Source organism: Tenrec ecaudatus, chromosome 4, assembly GCF_050624435.1.
Source record: "Tenrec ecaudatus isolate mTenEca1 chromosome 4, mTenEca1.hap1, whole genome shotgun sequence".
Classification (NCBI taxonomy): Eukaryota; Metazoa; Chordata; class Mammalia; order Afrosoricida; family Tenrecidae; genus Tenrec; species Tenrec ecaudatus.
The window spans coordinates 179614343-179630154 of record NC_134533.1 but is presented as its reverse complement, the minus strand read 5'-3'; the positions used below and the strand labels follow the sequence as shown (position 1 = coordinate 179630154).

At 40.8% G+C, this 15812-nt stretch overlaps 1 protein-coding gene and 1 non-coding gene across 2 annotated transcripts in view; both read right to left on the bottom strand.

The window, feature by feature from the left end:
- The window catches only part of GADL1 (glutamate decarboxylase like 1), a 230199-nt gene that overhangs the window by 144347 nt on the left and 70040 nt on the right, over positions 1 to 15812 (bottom strand). Inside the window, exons 9-11 of the mRNA XM_075547888.1 lie at positions 13953 to 14069; positions 9231 to 9295; positions 8855 to 8936 (exon numbers count right to left, since the gene is read on the bottom strand). Coding sequence (XP_075404003.1) covers positions 8855 to 8936; positions 9231 to 9295; positions 13953 to 14069 — 264 coding nt within the window. The remainder of the gene's footprint in view (positions 1 to 8854; positions 8937 to 9230; positions 9296 to 13952; positions 14070 to 15812) is intronic.
- On the bottom strand, positions 2449 to 2612 carry LOC142447390 (U1 spliceosomal RNA). The gene has a single exon (XR_012784118.1). It is a non-coding gene; the product is annotated as a U1 spliceosomal RNA (small nuclear RNA).

The following is a 15812-nucleotide window of genomic DNA, read 5'->3' as shown; positions in this document are numbered from 1 at the left end:
TCTCTGGCAAAGAAACGCAGGCGTCACGGATGTATTACTGATTTCTGAGGCACGTACATAAAAGGCCAAATGTTGGCATCCTCTAAAGTAAAGACTTTATTCAAGTGCCAACCTAAGATGGGACGTGAAGAGGTAAGAGCTAAATCAAACCATGTGGGTAAGACCAACAACAATGTCTACACTCCTTCCAGGGAAAATCTCCGTTTATTATCAAGAGGAAATACTTTTTTTACGACTTGAAAGATATCAAGTTGTGATGAAAAAAGGCATGCTGCTTCCTAAACCACGCCCAACCTATTGTCACTGAGTTGATTTCCAGCCAGAGACACTATCAATAAAATAGAACTCCATGGTTTTCCAGGCTGTAACTCTTTATGGCGGTGTACGTGCTTGTCTTGCTGCTCCAGAGAGGCACCTGGGGGCCAGCTGCTAAGGTGTCGGCTAGCAGGAAGCGCTACACCCATTTTGTTGCCAGGGCTCCTTCAGGGGAGCAATAGGAATGAAAGGGTCCATTCTTGCCCTCAAGTATTCGCATTCTAATGGGCGACGTACACCTAGAGAGAATTTTCAGAACTGTGGCTGGCATGAGCCCTGTGTCAGGTACCCATTTGTGGTTAGATGGTAAGGAATGATTGACATCAAGTCACACAACCAGGATGATAACACATCTCTCTCTCGGGGCAACAGTTAGCAAGAGCGCTACATGGAGGCTAGGAGGAATGTAGATCCTTTAAGAAAACTTATGCCAATCATAATAGCCACCAAAACAAGCCCCTTAAATCAGGGTTTGACTTGTTTGACAAAGACATGGACTCTGTAAAAGCTTCTCTCTCTTTACTGCAGTAAGCAGGAAAGCACACATAATCGAGAGATGTGTTGTCCCTGATAATATCTTGTTGAGATTTAAAAAAATGAAATATGACACACACACAAGAGGGCTTCAGAAAGTTTCTGGGGGAAACCCCGTGATCTTTAACCCCATTTCCCCACAAAGGTTTTGAAATATATACCCATTTGCCATGGGTTAGATTCTGACGCCCAGTGACACTTTCGAGCAGAGTAGAACTGCGGCTAGGTCTCCACGGCTGTCTCCTTTACAGAAATGGACTGCTTCAACTTACTCCTATTCCTCCCGCTACTCCTTCCCCTAAGGAGGGGGAATGATGATGGAATTCCTTTAAGATGAAAGGAAAGGAATTGCCAGGGTGCCACCAAGAGCCACACACGTAAAGTCTAGCCAGTTGGCTAGTTGCCATTCAACTTATTTGTGGCCTTATGCTCCATAGGGATTTCAATGGCTGTTTTTCAGAAGTAGATCACTAACCCTTTATCCGTGTGTGTGTGTGTGTGTGTATGTGTGTGTATGTGTGTGTGTGTGTGTGTGTGAGAGAGAGAGAGAGAGAGAGAGAGAGAGAGAGAAATCTGAGTGGATTCTAACCTCCAATCTTTGTTTTGCAACCAAGGGTGTTAGCAAACTTCACCACTTGAGGATTCCTATTTAAAATATCAGGTGGTGGAGCAGTTATGTGTTGGGCTGTGATGCATGTCATCAGCAGTTTGAAACCACCAGCAAGCTGGGTGCCATTACCTGTGGATGCCATGCAGAAGCTTGCGATGTTTACTTAGACTGTGCATCACTATGGGAGTAGAAAGCATCATCTTTCTCCCATGGAGTGGCTGGTGGTTTTGAACTGCTGAACGAATGACTTTAGGCATCCCAGTGCATAAACCACTATTCCGTTATAGGTATTAGTGAGCTGAACTGCGCTGGTATTGGCCATTATAAATTGGACAATCATATTGTCTAGTTAACTAGGAATGACAGATTGAAGAGCAGTGGTGTCGAACTTGTCTTTCAAAAGTAGGACCGATCTGGAAATGGAAGACTGTCAATGATAGGGTAATATCCATGTGCCTGCAGTTAATAGGCTATTATTCATATTTATAAATCAGCCACTAATGCCAAAGATAAGGAAATCGAAGAGTTTTGACAACTTCAGTCTGAAATTAATCAAACATGCAATCTACATGCATTGATAATACTGCTGATTGTTGTGCAATAGCGGGAAACAAGGCAAATCCACAGTTGGAAAACATACCCTGGATGCTTGCAATTATTTTGGAAAGTTCATGATAGGATTTTGTGAAACCAACCATTCATCCTAAACACTTATTTTAGTAACATAAAGAGTGAGTATCGCATGACCCTTACCACATTTCAGTACATATTTGGATTCAAATGGAGTACATCTGAGGGAGTAACGGCAAACCGAAGAAAGGGAAGTCCCTGGAATGTGGGAATTATAGAATAATATCATTAATAGCACACGCAAGGGACATTTTGAGGCTGATAGTTCAAAAAGAGTTGCAGCAGTGTATTGCTGCCAGAAGTTCAAATCTGATTCGGAAAAAGATGCGGAGTGGGTGATAGCTTTTTTTTTTTTTTTTAAGGGGATAGCGCGAACGCAGTCCCCCACTACCACAAATTATGCAGTCGAGTTTCCCACATTTGGGGAAATCGCAGGGGTCAGCACACCCGGAGTGCAATGGGTGAGCCTCGCCCTGGGAAAACCACCTTCGTGATCATGGTATCTCCCCTGCCAGGTAAGTATGGGTGATAGCTTTGTTGATGTTAGGCGAATGTAGGCTGCAATCAGAGACTACCAGAGATGACCCATTTTTCACTGACTCTGACAAAGAACTAGACTGTGTGGATCATAACAAATTAGGTATGACATTGTGAAGATTGGAAATGGGAGAACATGGAGTATTGCTGGTACAGAGCCGGTACACAGAACAAGAGGCAGTTGTTCAAACACAATAAAGGATGCTACCTGGCTTAAAATCAGAACGAGTGTGCATCAGGCTGGTCTCCTTTCCCCATACGTACTAAATCTGCATGCTGTCCCACTAACCAGAGAAGCAGAACCATATGACAAGCATGGCATCAAGATTAGAGGAAGACTCATTAACATCCTGATGTGTGCAGATGGCATAACCTGGCTTCCTGAAAGCCAAGGTGATTTGAAGCACTTTCTGATGAAGATCAAAGATGACAGCCTTCAGTGTGGATTATATCTCAGCATAAAGAGAACAGGGCTCCTTACAGTCAAACCAATAAACAATATCGCGATAAACAGAGAAAAGCCTGAAATCGTCTAGGATTTCATTTTACTTAGGCAGCAAACCCAAACCACGGGCCGTACCACATGGTGCACGTGTATCATTCGCTTCAAAATCCTGTGTAAAGTGTTAAAAAACAACAAAGAGGTCACTTTAAAGACAAATTGGCTGCAACAATGGGCTCGGCCATCAGGACACTTGGGCACACGGTGCAGTAAAATTAACGTTTTCTTTTGTTGTACGAGTTGGCACCTACTGGATGGAACCTACTGAGAAGTACAACTCCTGCTTGTAAAAAGGACATGGAATACCAAGTTCTAGTACAACTCCTGCTTGTAAAAGGGACATGGAATATCAAGTTCTTGAATTAGAAGAGATGTGCTTGCACAAGGGTGGTGTAGAAAGCTCCATCAAACTGACCCATGTAAACATGGCTGGTTAAGGTGTCACGGATACGCACTGATGCATGAGGGCAGTTCATAGCGTCCATGAGAGTCGGACAGAGCACCCACCTCACAGCAATGCCGTGATGTGACGTCACAAATGGAAATATATATGCAGACAAATCTGAACTCTGTTGTGGGGAAGGAAATTATTTTTAAAAAAAAAGTAAGTATTTAAAAAGCATCATGCAAGTTGACCCTACCTTTCTAACTTCTAGAGATTTATCCAGAGGAACTAGGAAGTATGTGCACCAAGTTTTGCCCCAAAATCTTGCCTACTTTGTAAAAACCAATAGGCATAATCTATTGGTTAAAGCATAATCAATCAATAGGTTGAATAATAAAGGCTAGTCAAATTAATTGCAATAAGTCAAAATGATAGAGTACTTTGCAGTTATTAAAATTTTCTGTAGTTATTAAAATTGTCTAGAATGCATATATTTATTCACAGAAAACACTGTCATAACTTTGTTAAATAAAAATGATCAAACAGAAAAATATATTACAACAAAATATAATAGTTTTATAGGTTAGGTATGTTTGCATTTATATAAATTTACAAATATAATCATGTATGTATTGAAAAAATATATAAAAGAATATCTTCTGGTATTCTCTATCCATTTTCCTCCTTTGGGGACTCATAATAAATTTCTGATTTGTCTATGATCAATATGAATTATGCACTTCTGAAATAAAGATATAAAATGGATACAGTAAAAAATCCTTTGTATCAACAAAGTCTTTCTAAAATAAGGGATAGAAGGATAAATTCCACGAATTCTTTGCAACTTGTAGGTTAAAAGGAGAGACCGTGTGAGTTTGAATTTGCTGCAAAAATCATAGATAGCAATGGATGGGCATAATCTCTCATCAAAAAGGCATTTGATTTGCACGCTTCATATCTCTTATCTGTGAGACTTTTAAAATAAAAAGTCCTCCTGAGAAGCACTCAACGTCAAGATGCTAATGTTGAAATTTTTCTTCATCTCTGCAATTGATTCTTAGAATATATTGCCTTTTATTTTAGATCAAAACTGCGTTTGATCCAAACATAGCCATAAAGATCAGGCACTGACAACTAAAGTCAACCTATTTATAATCACAGATTTTTTTTTAAGTCGCAGATGTTCTCTTTACCCCTGTGATTGAAAGAGGGTGAGTGGTAGCACAACTTGGAGAGCAACATCTCTGCCTTATTTCTGGAACATTCCTCTGTACTAACCCAGGAGGTTAACATGCCCACACGACCAGCCTGCCTGTCTGGAACACGGACCGTGACTATCAGAGCTTTGCGGGTACAAATTGGAGAATTAGTTTTGCTTTTAACAGAAACCTATTCACTAAGTAATTTTCTTGCTTTTAACTAGTGGTTTCCCTTTATTTCAACTGGAGAAGTTGGTCCAAATTAAAATAGCTATTCATCAATTGTTGCTGGAAGTATTTGGCAACAAAACTGATCGGCTATCATTTCAATCATTCTATCCCATGGCTGCTCAAAGGAGACAATTTGGGAGTGAGAGAGGAATCAGGTATTCTTGGTTACAGCCAACACAAAGACAACTATTTCTAAGGATTTTTAATTTATTTAGTCACTTGATTTGTAACTGATTTCCCCTCTTCACTCAATGAATGTTTTTAAGTACTTAGGGACGCCGTGATGAGTCTACTGATACAGCCCCATTCCTCAAAGAGCTTACATGATAGGAGGATTGAAAAACAGTAAGTGAGACACCAAAATGGTGTCACTTGGTGATGGTGACTTGGATGAAAGACAATGGGATCCAAGAAAAAGCCATCGGAAGGTGCCACTTGATCATGGGCTGTCTGGAGAAAGGAGGTCTCGGAAGCCCTCAAGGAGGGAACATTTAAGTGACAGCACAAAGGATGAGAATCCTAGACCCTCGGTTCCTGTGGTGCCACTCTTCCCTGGTCTTCCGGCCATGCAAAGGCCACCGCCAAGGTGCTTCCTGTTCTAGTCCGTCTTCCACAACAACGTCTTTCGGCGCTAAGTGCAAGACTTCCTTTGCTTCTCATTCCAAACTTGTCACTCAGGTCATCCATTTTACTTCGGTGACCTCAAGGATCACCTGCAAGCCAACAATTCCCTGCTCTAGGTTTCCAGGTCTGACCATTTTCCTTAGCTCCTGATCCAAGCAGCAGCTGCCTGTGTGGCTGCCTCGTGGTAATAACTCATAGAAATCACCCAGTGAGCATGCCCAACGCTAAAATCCAGATATGCTACTCTGAAGATCCTCCTCCAGGTGCTGTATCCAAACGCAAGGAGTTAACTGTTGATTCTGCTTCTTCCTCATCTCTCAGATCTAATTGATTGTCCTCCAGATATCCACAATATATCTTGAATTTCGTCCCTTTTGTCTATTTCCCTGTTGGCAATTCTTGCTTGGATACTGCAAACTTTTTTCTTTTTATTCCATCTATTCTTGTCCCACTCTGATTAAGTGAAAATCTTTTCATATCATTCCCTGGTTTTAAAATGCTTTCATTGTTCTGAAATGATGTACCAACAGCAATGGGTACAAAAGGAAGACACTTTTCCAAAATTGAGTGTGGTGATTAAATGCACAACCCTTCTCAACACAACGGAACTACTGAATTGTATGATATATCCATTCTATCTCTAAAAGCTATTTTTTAAAGGAGCCTGATGAGTATTCAGAGGCAAGCAGAAAAGAAGAAGGTTGTATTATTCTTGAACTCTACAATCAATAGTGTCTAACATAGCCTGCAGAGCACTAACCCAAATACTCAAAACAAACAAACAAACAAACCCAAAGCTCAAATCATTCTGACTCATAATGACTCCCTTTGTCAGGACAGACTTCTGTGAGTTTCCAAGCCTGCAAGTCTTCACAGGAGCAGAGAACTTTATCTTACTTTTGTGGGACAGCTAGAGGTTTCGAACCATTGATCTTGTATTAGAAGTTCAACTCATACACCACGACGTCACCAGAGCTCTTTCCTATCAAATAGTGAATGAATAATTAAATATATAAATTTAGTCCACTAGCCCCTTTGCGAGATGATAAGTTCTTCGACTCTGGGGAAGTGTGTGCTCTTTCATTGCTAGAAGCCCAAAGCTGGCATGGTGCTTGGCCTACATAGTACACCAGTCAGTGTTGGTCTCGAAAATGATTGTCATATCTTATGGCTCAGCTCTCCGTCCAGTTAAATTGAAGACACTCACTTGATAAAAAGGCAATTTAAAAAACAGAAACAAAAACGCTCAGTTCCTTACACACTGAATATAATTCTACTATGCCCTTAATCCCAGGCAGGTGAGGAGAGATGGTCCTCTTGTTGTCAGTGAGAGCCAAGAATACATTCTTAAAAAAAATTTTTTTGTTAACCCCTGCTATTGAGTTATATGATCCACAAAATTTTAAATTGCTTCAAGTACATAAATGTAAATCAATTCTCGGCCAAATCACACAAGGATCATTCAACAAGAAAAAAACTGTATAAGGGCTAGGAAGTCCTTTAGAAGGGTAGTCGTAAAACTGGGGGCCAAATTTTCCACTCCTGAGAGCATCACAGTAGCAGATAAGTGTGTCATTCTGACAGGCTGATTCGGGAGAAACAAACAGAAAGGGTCTGACACAGAAAGGATGCTTGTCAGAATTGTTTACTCATATCTTGTACCAAAGGGCTTGCTCCTAGTTTTGCCATAACCTAAAAACAGTGGGAAAATGGTTTATGTTCCTCGGTTCATAGATGATGTAATGATGTAAGCAGTATCTTCAACTTCTTTTCAGTTGTAAGGTGCAGGCTCCCCAATTAAAAAACCCCAGGAAAATGCTGGGATCGCATGAGTGGAGGCAAAAGTTGCTCACATGATTTTATTTCCTGGCTCAGTTATATAAACATTTATTATCATTAAGTAAAGTTAAGACACCATCAAAAGTGAGACTTAGCATTTTTAGCACTGCTAATAAATAAGCACTGACATTTTAGCCGAGGGTAGCCAACCTAATCAAATGTGAAGGAACAGGTTCATAATCCTAAATCTGTTTCTCTAGATACAGGACCAAGTTCCCGACGCTAATAGACATTCTATTTGATTGTGTTAAGACGCACAGGATACTGGCAAAGAGACACAAGGCAATTTTTAAAATAAGTGACTTGGGAATAGTCATACATGCAAACGCAGATGCAAAAATGCTTGATATTTATATAACGTGATGACTATAATGAATGTCACTGAATATGACACACAAAAATGGTTGAAATAGAAAATTCTTATATATACCTATATATAATGGCCACGATAAATTTTATATTAAAAAATGATAATCTGACATATAATCTAAATCAACTTCAGGGGGAACCCCCCCCCCCAATTTATTGTCATTGAGTCCATGCTGACTCATAGCAAGTATCATTGAAATCCAAAAGAAAAAATAAATTCACAAGAAAGGCTAGGGTTTAAGTTTTAAATATGGATTTCATATGAAATACAATTCCTTAAAAAGAGAAAGTGACTTTAGCATTGGCAAAGGGAGTCCCCTAAGGAAGAAAAATTGCATAACCAGATGGTGAAGAAGGATCGCCCACGTGCTGAGCACAGATCTTGAGGAGGCATTTCTAAGAATGAAGTGGCACTTCCCAGCCTGGGCCACTTCCCACAGGATCCCTATTTAACCAGAGAAAGCAAGGGGCCAAACTCAACTCTTGTCCCACTGCCTTCACAGGGACCAAGACTAGTTTCCAACTCTTCACATGGTTCCAAAGGAAGTTGGGTACCAATCACTTGAAACCATCCTCTAAAAAATCTGCCTTAGACAATTTGTCTTGAATTAATATCCTTTTAAAATGGGCCTGTAAACCTACCTGAGCACAGGAAGCATTCAATTTAATGTATGGCACACATCTGCTCCACTTTCTGAGTGAGCAGATGTTTGAAGGAAACGCAAATCCCAAACTTCATCAAAAGACAAAAAAAAAAAGAAAGAAAAGACAGAAAGAAAACCCTTGGCAACATTTAAGACTGAGTTTAAAAATATAACCCAAATGAGGGTGAGAAAGATCATTTTGCTCCAACTAATGAGCTTATATAACACCTAAGTCAAATCCAACAATTCACATGAGCAAAATCACCAAGGTCTTTCCGGGGAGCTGACTGAGCTTCCCTGTCAAGTCATCAACATTTCCCAAAGACCTCCATCTACATTTGGCCCAAGTCATCGACACAGAGGCAGAGCAGGACCTTCTGCAAACATGCCAATGTCACACCCTTCCTTCCCAAACGCCAGGGGAGAAAAACTCACCGATTTGTCCTTCACAAGCAGGGCACAGCACTGGATTCCAGCCATCAGCATCTTGTGCGGGTTCCAGGCCACCGAGTCAGCCCTGTTGTGGGACACAAAGAAGAGGACAGAGCGGAGAGGGGAGTTAATTAGTTTCTACTGGCGGAAGGAACACTATCATTAGCATTCATATTCAGTATTCATACCCAAGTTAGTGTTCTCTAAAGTTCCTTTTCAGAGGTGGCTGTGGGGGGCGGGGTCAGGGGGTGGAGTTATTTTATGAAGAAACATTTTTGGTTTGGTTTTTTGGTCCATTTGCAAAATGAAACTCGAATGGGCAAAGGCCAAAGAGCTGTTCTCCCTGCAAAGGCAGCTGGGTGCTGGAAACCCCATTTACCTGTGGATGCCATGCAGAAGCTGGCGATGCTTCCTGGACATCAAAGCTGAGCCACCCCAAGAAGCCTGTTGAGATATTCGCATAACCAAAACAGCATTATGTTAATGTCACTTGTTTACTTTCTGGTTGTCACAGAAAACCCCGAGTAACAACCTCAGTCTACCTAATCTGATACTGTTTTGGGTCATGTTAACCAATTTTATTCCAGAAACTTCTGATCGCTGACTCTCGTCAGAAAACCAAACTTCATTTAACAGAGGGGTTATCATGAACCATCAGGGTATTATAACAAAGTTCATATATTAACCAGTCGAGCTGCATGTGGACCGAAAGAGTCTAGGAAGACACTTCAGGCCCTAGAAGCTTAGAACCTAAAACAGATAACTTCTTCACAATGCTGGCATTCCAACATGTATATTGTGCAAAAGCATGTCGTGTCACTTCAAATAAGAAAAGGATGCAAGAGGATAGAGGGTAATACAGAAACAAGGGTGGGTTGAGATAGAAGTAGGTCAAGTTCAATGAAAATAGGGCAGTCCCTGGTTGATGCAAATGAAAAAAGTGAAGCCTTCCACTACATGCTAAAAGGTTGGAAATTCAGAATCACTGAGGCAGCTCAGAAGAAAGGCCTGGTGATCTAATGCCGAAAGATTATGGGCTGGAAAACCGTAGAAAGTAGGTCTACTACCTGCCCAAGGGGTTGCTGTGAATCAGAATGGACTGGGTGGCAACTCACCACACAGGGGGAAAAATCATCATCTCTGCAGCTAAATGGATTTCAGAAATATTTGCAAAGCAAAAATGTGGGAGCAAAAGAGATGAAGCCTGGTACCTACGGAAGTTTTGTATGCAGAAGGTCAACTCTTGTGTCCCAAAGAGGGGGCAAAGCTAAACATTAAATGAAAGGATATCCTATAGTCAATAGGTCTAGAGGGAAGCAAATGAGAAAAAAAATCAATGTGGGAATATTAGTATAAAAGGCAGTGTAGTCCTTGAAACTGAACAGACTTCTGTGCTCTTAATTTGTAGAGCAATGAAGAGTGACTGAAGTGAGAGAAATTCAAGGGAACTAGCTTGAGCTATGTTGAGTGTGCTTCCAGGTTATTTAAACCTCACAACATCCCACAGATAATGGGGCTATTCCCACTCCAATGTACAGATCACCTGAGATTCAGAGTCAATCGATACACTGGCCAAGATCTCACAAATATTAAAAGTCAAATCTGAGAGGCAAAGCCCCCGCTCTTAGCACAGTAACATGGTGACTGAGGACAGGCGACCGACATTGACAAAGGGTCCAACGTGAGCAACGAGGCACAAGGCAAATGTTGAAGGCAGCAGGTGGGGCCAGGAGCTGCCTGGGATTTAGACCAAGGGTATCTGGGTCCTTACATTTTCAAGTTAGGAGGCCCCAGGCCCACAGGGAGAAATTTGCCAACATCATGTGTGCCATAGCTCAGGAAAGTGAAGGAAATGAGTCATCTCTAGCATCTTGAAGTTATTACCAACGCTGGACCCATTGGTGTGCCAACAGAGAAAGTCCAGCGCAAGCGGCTGTCTTGGCCTCACATTCCATTCTCTCCTCTGCAGGGCTGGGGCGAGGGTGAGGCTAGTGAGTTACTCAAGGTAGCACTCACTCACCGATCTGGTAAGTATTGCCCTTGCTCTGGCACAGACTGGAGAACGAACGCCTCTTTAATGAGACATGCACTACCTTCCCTGGGTCTTGCAATGAGCAGCAGGCAGGAGACTTGGGGAAGCTGTGCTGAGCACAGACACATTTGCAGCATCCACGGCTTCTACTTCGAGAAGAGTTTGACCTAACATGACATCCTGGCGGAAGACAGGCTGCAATACTATTTGTCGTCATGGAGAACGCATGGTCCTCAAGAAAAAAGGCTCCAGCGAAATGAAAGATTTTCCGTTGTAATTGTTAAGTACAAACTGTCATGAACCAAATTTAAGACTTTATCAAATGCAAGATTCATCATTTTCAGGTACTACTGAAAAAAATAAAGACCTCGTATACTAACTTCAGAGTTGTTAAAATAATAAATTAGAAAGTACTTTATAGGATTAATGAAATCTATTGAGTGTCTACACAGAGTGACTTTGTATATAGAGAACAAGAAACCAATGTTTAGTATCTTAACGAATCTAAAATATGAGGGAACTAGAAAAGTCTTGTTATTATGTTTCTAATTTCTACAGACATCGGCTTATTCCCAACAAAACATGCTTAATTCTGTCTCCGCAAGCAGTGAATGACTGCAGACAAATTCTCTCAGTAATGTAGTGGTCTTAGTCTTGTTAGTGTGCCTTAAACAATACATAAATAAGGTCAATAAATAAATAAGGTCCATTCAAAACAGTTGGTTTCCTAGCAGATCTGCGAACCAGTTAAATTCAAGGTGTAGAGTTGAGTTCAGAAGGTTACAGCCACAGCGGTTTGGAATTTAAAAGGGCTAATCATATTGAAAAGAGGTAATCTTGACAATTTTCTTGAAAGACACAGGATAATCACAAGAGCTTATTACAAAGGAGCCTTAAGAAAATGGGCAATGGCGTTTGTAAGACAAAGGCTGGGAAAGTGGATCAAGAATCTTTTTTTGCCTTCCTAACAATGCACCTGCTTATTGGCTGGTAGCAAGGGCTGTCTTAAGAAGAGAATTTCTCTAGGAGACTTTACCCCATCCAACTTACATCCCTGATCTTGTCCTTCAGACTTCTGTGTCCCCCAAACTCAAAGAACATTTCAAAGGAACACAATTTGAATTAAAATAGCTCAAGATTCTTCAGGGAAGGTGTAAAGACCTCCTTCAGAAATGTATAAGGCTAGAGGGAAGGTATGTGGAGAAATAATAGGGTCACACTTTGATATTTTTGCTTCCTGAAAGTTTGTATGATTTTATAACAATATATTTTTACTTATCCTTATAACCTTTAAAATCGTTGCTGCCCGAAATCAAGCCAATTACTGTTAAATTGTAATGTTTTCACTTATAAAAGCACATGAAAAATTTTCAATATAAAATATAAATTATTCATGTAAGAAATTTTATCAATAAATTTGATGCTGGCAATATGAAGGAATGGATGAACACATCTTAATATTAGAGCTTATTAATTTCTTTAATAGGTCAGATGGACCATCATAAAATGTAATATAACACTATCAGCATTTATTAGATTCTTGCTTTGTGCAAATAAGATAATTTGGTATAGGTTAAATTTCCATATAAAATGGATAACTGTGTTGCCTTCCAAAATCCCACCTTTAATTTTCAAATAACCTTGAGGGCTTTTTGTTCCTACTTACAAACGACAATTTTCACTAAGACACATAAATCTCTTAATATCACGCCTAATCTGGATATAGCTGTAGTTACTCTGTTTTACATGAACTATATAATCCACATTTGCTGTTTCCTTTATGAGAGCTGAATATCTAAGTGTAGCTGCTGACGTATTTGATCCCCACCCCCTTTCCCCACAGTTATAAACCTAGTCACGTCATGTGATCCTTTAGAGCTTAGTGTACTGTTATGCTTCTGTCTTTAAAAATCACTGTGATATCAATTGAAATGTGAAAAGATCTATTCCCATTTATAGAAGTCACAAGTAATCTGCCTGAAGTATTGCCATTGGCACACTAATGGAGTACGTAACTCCTGTGAGCTTTATATTACAGCTGTTTTTGTTTAGTTTCTACCAAATGTTAGCATAAATTTAGTGAAAATCTTGAGTTGCTGAAAAATTCTCTCCATATTATATCATAGACATTTTGTTTTGAAAGCATAAAGTAATATAAACTATGAAGTTCTGTATGTAGGTGGGTAAGTACACATTTCACATGCTCAGTTCAGCAAACAGACGCTATTGGCCTTTCTCCTTCTAGTAAAGAAGATCGCACCTATTTTGATGACCCGAGGCAAGGGCTTGCAAGTAAGGTGTCATTAGTGTGTCCAATAGTTCCTTCTTCTGAATTGAATGAAATGAATTAGTCTCTGGGTTCTCTTTCACATTCACACACACGCACACACAAACGCTCATAAATGGATGAATTAAGCTTTTTAACCTTTGATAAGTAAAATTTTAAGTTACCTTTAATTAAAGAAAACATCATGAAGCACTTAGGACTTAGAAAATGAATTAGGACAAAAAAAACCCTCCATCCAATCCTCTCATTCGAAAACTTTGAAGAATCACTCTCAAATAATTATCTATAATAGATCCAGAAAAAGCCTGCTTTAATTATAGCAGGCAATTAGGTAACATAACTCTGTGCGCTCTCTTGCTGATTGAAACCATACCATTTGAGACTAGACTTAGAAACCACATCTCCTTTGTAACAAAAGTGTTGACCAAAGGGGAGGTCACAAGGAGAAAGAACCATGTCAGAATCCAGAACCAAAGACTCTGGTGCCCATAACTCAAAATCGTGTCCCTTGTACCCTACTACATCAATGATAGTAAGTTTCAGGGACCAAAGAAGCTATTGCATGGTTGTGACGAGGACAGAGGACCTAATAAAGTGGAATCCAGGAAAGGAAAATATGATTTACATCAAGCCTTGAAATCATCTTCTTAGCACCTGACAGGAAAGACCTCGTTTAGTTCTCTGAGTTAGAAACAAGCCCAATAAATACAAGCTCACATCCAGAACGGAGACTGTTCCACTCCAGCTGCAAAAAGCCTGTCAAGTTAACTGTCGGCACTTACATCCACATGAAGCCAGAGGCCTTGCCTCTCGCAGACGTCCGCGATTTCATCCAGGGGGTCGAAAGCGCCGACGACTGTTGTACCGGATGTGGCACACACGAGAAATGGAGCTGCTCCCTGTGAGAAGGGTCACACACAAAGACAATGGTCACCGGCACCGCTGCACATGTCCCGCAGGGCAGGCAAGAAGCAGAGTCAAATATCCAGTAGTCATTTGGTTTCTTTGGAGACAAGCATGAATTCACCGGTCGAGGCAAGTCAAGGGAACGGAGAAAATGATACCACAATACTTATCATGTGTTCCGACTCTTTGCTCTCATTGCCTTTCTGCAGTAAGTTCTGATCTATAGAGCGTCTAGATAGGAAGAAGCTAGCCTCCACTGCAATGATGAACCGAGATTCTATATGACGTGTGCAACTCTTTCTGGGAAAAATACATCAGCCCTCCGTCAGGCTCACATTGGTACCCCTCTCCAAACAACAAGGAGCATGCTTGAAAGATAAACAGCCTGCTCTGGGTATGAACTATGTTGACCTGGCATCTTGTAAAGGAAATGTAGTTTCAAAGCAAAGAATATGCTAAAACTCAGATTTGGCATTGTAGCAGATAAAAAAATCTCACTGGGCGGGATATGCATTCCAATATGGTTAACCACAACAGAGAAATCTGTTGGAATGTGCTGGAAAAGAGAGCCCGCATCACTTCTACCAAGATGCCTCCTCCACCCCCAGCTGATACCGTGAACAAGAGCCAGATAGAAAGGAGAGTGAAAGGGAGGATGCGGAGTAAGAAGGGGATGAATGAGGATCTGAGCCAACCAACCAGATGCTGGGGCGCCATTCAGCCAGTGCATTCCAATGAGCTTAAAGGATCACCTGGTGATGCTCAGAGTCAAGGAGCTCAACTGCTAAGCAAAAAGGTAGAGCTTTGAGTCTATGCAGAAGAGCCTCGGAACAAAGGAATGGCGATCTGCTTCTAAAAAAGCCAGGCGCTGAAATGCCTGTGGAGCACAGTTCTACTGATACACATGGAGTCACGCTGTCATGGACTCAGTGGCAACCAGTTCAGGCAGAGGAAGAGTATATAAGGCTGTTTCCAAATGGACCGATCCCTACATATTAGCATACATGTGTTGCTCCCTGTAGATGTTGAAGACCAAGGTGGGTATGCGGAAAGAAACAAGAATTCTCAAAATATGGGACACTTCACGAATAAGAGACAAGAACCTTTGTTGCCTTAAAATGTCATTTTACCTCCATTTAGAATGGAAACATTTACTGTTCCTCAGTTGTATTTAGAGACAGACCAGTAGGGGACAAGCGTCTCCGGGGAAACTATGGAGCTTCTAAATTCCTCTCTGTATTCAAGAACCAACAAGAACATATCTCGATCAGGTCCCGCGACATAAAGGAAATGATGCCAGGTTTGCATCCATCATTAAAAACAATAGAAAGCAATGTCATTTATTAAAACCACTTAACGTCTCTTTACTGGGGGAGGGGGAGGGCTTCTCCTGACATCGAGGTAGTGGGGAGAAACAACTGATGCGAAGGATTCTAGCACATGAATGAGTCTTCTCCACCTTTCCCATCATCCTAGCTATAAATAATATAAATTACATTTTTGGAATCTGGTTTTAACCTCCCCTGTTTTGGGGGTGTTTTTTTTTCTTCCCCTGATTGCACACTATTAATGAGAAAACTCAGAGGAAACAATATTGATTACATCCTGCAGATGAGGTTTCTTCCAGAGAAAGTTTGTCATTTCCAACATTCACGTACAAAAATACCTCCATGTATGCAGGAGTTATCCTGATTGTTGCTCTTCCTAAGCACTTTAGAATCTCCACTGCTTCTTTG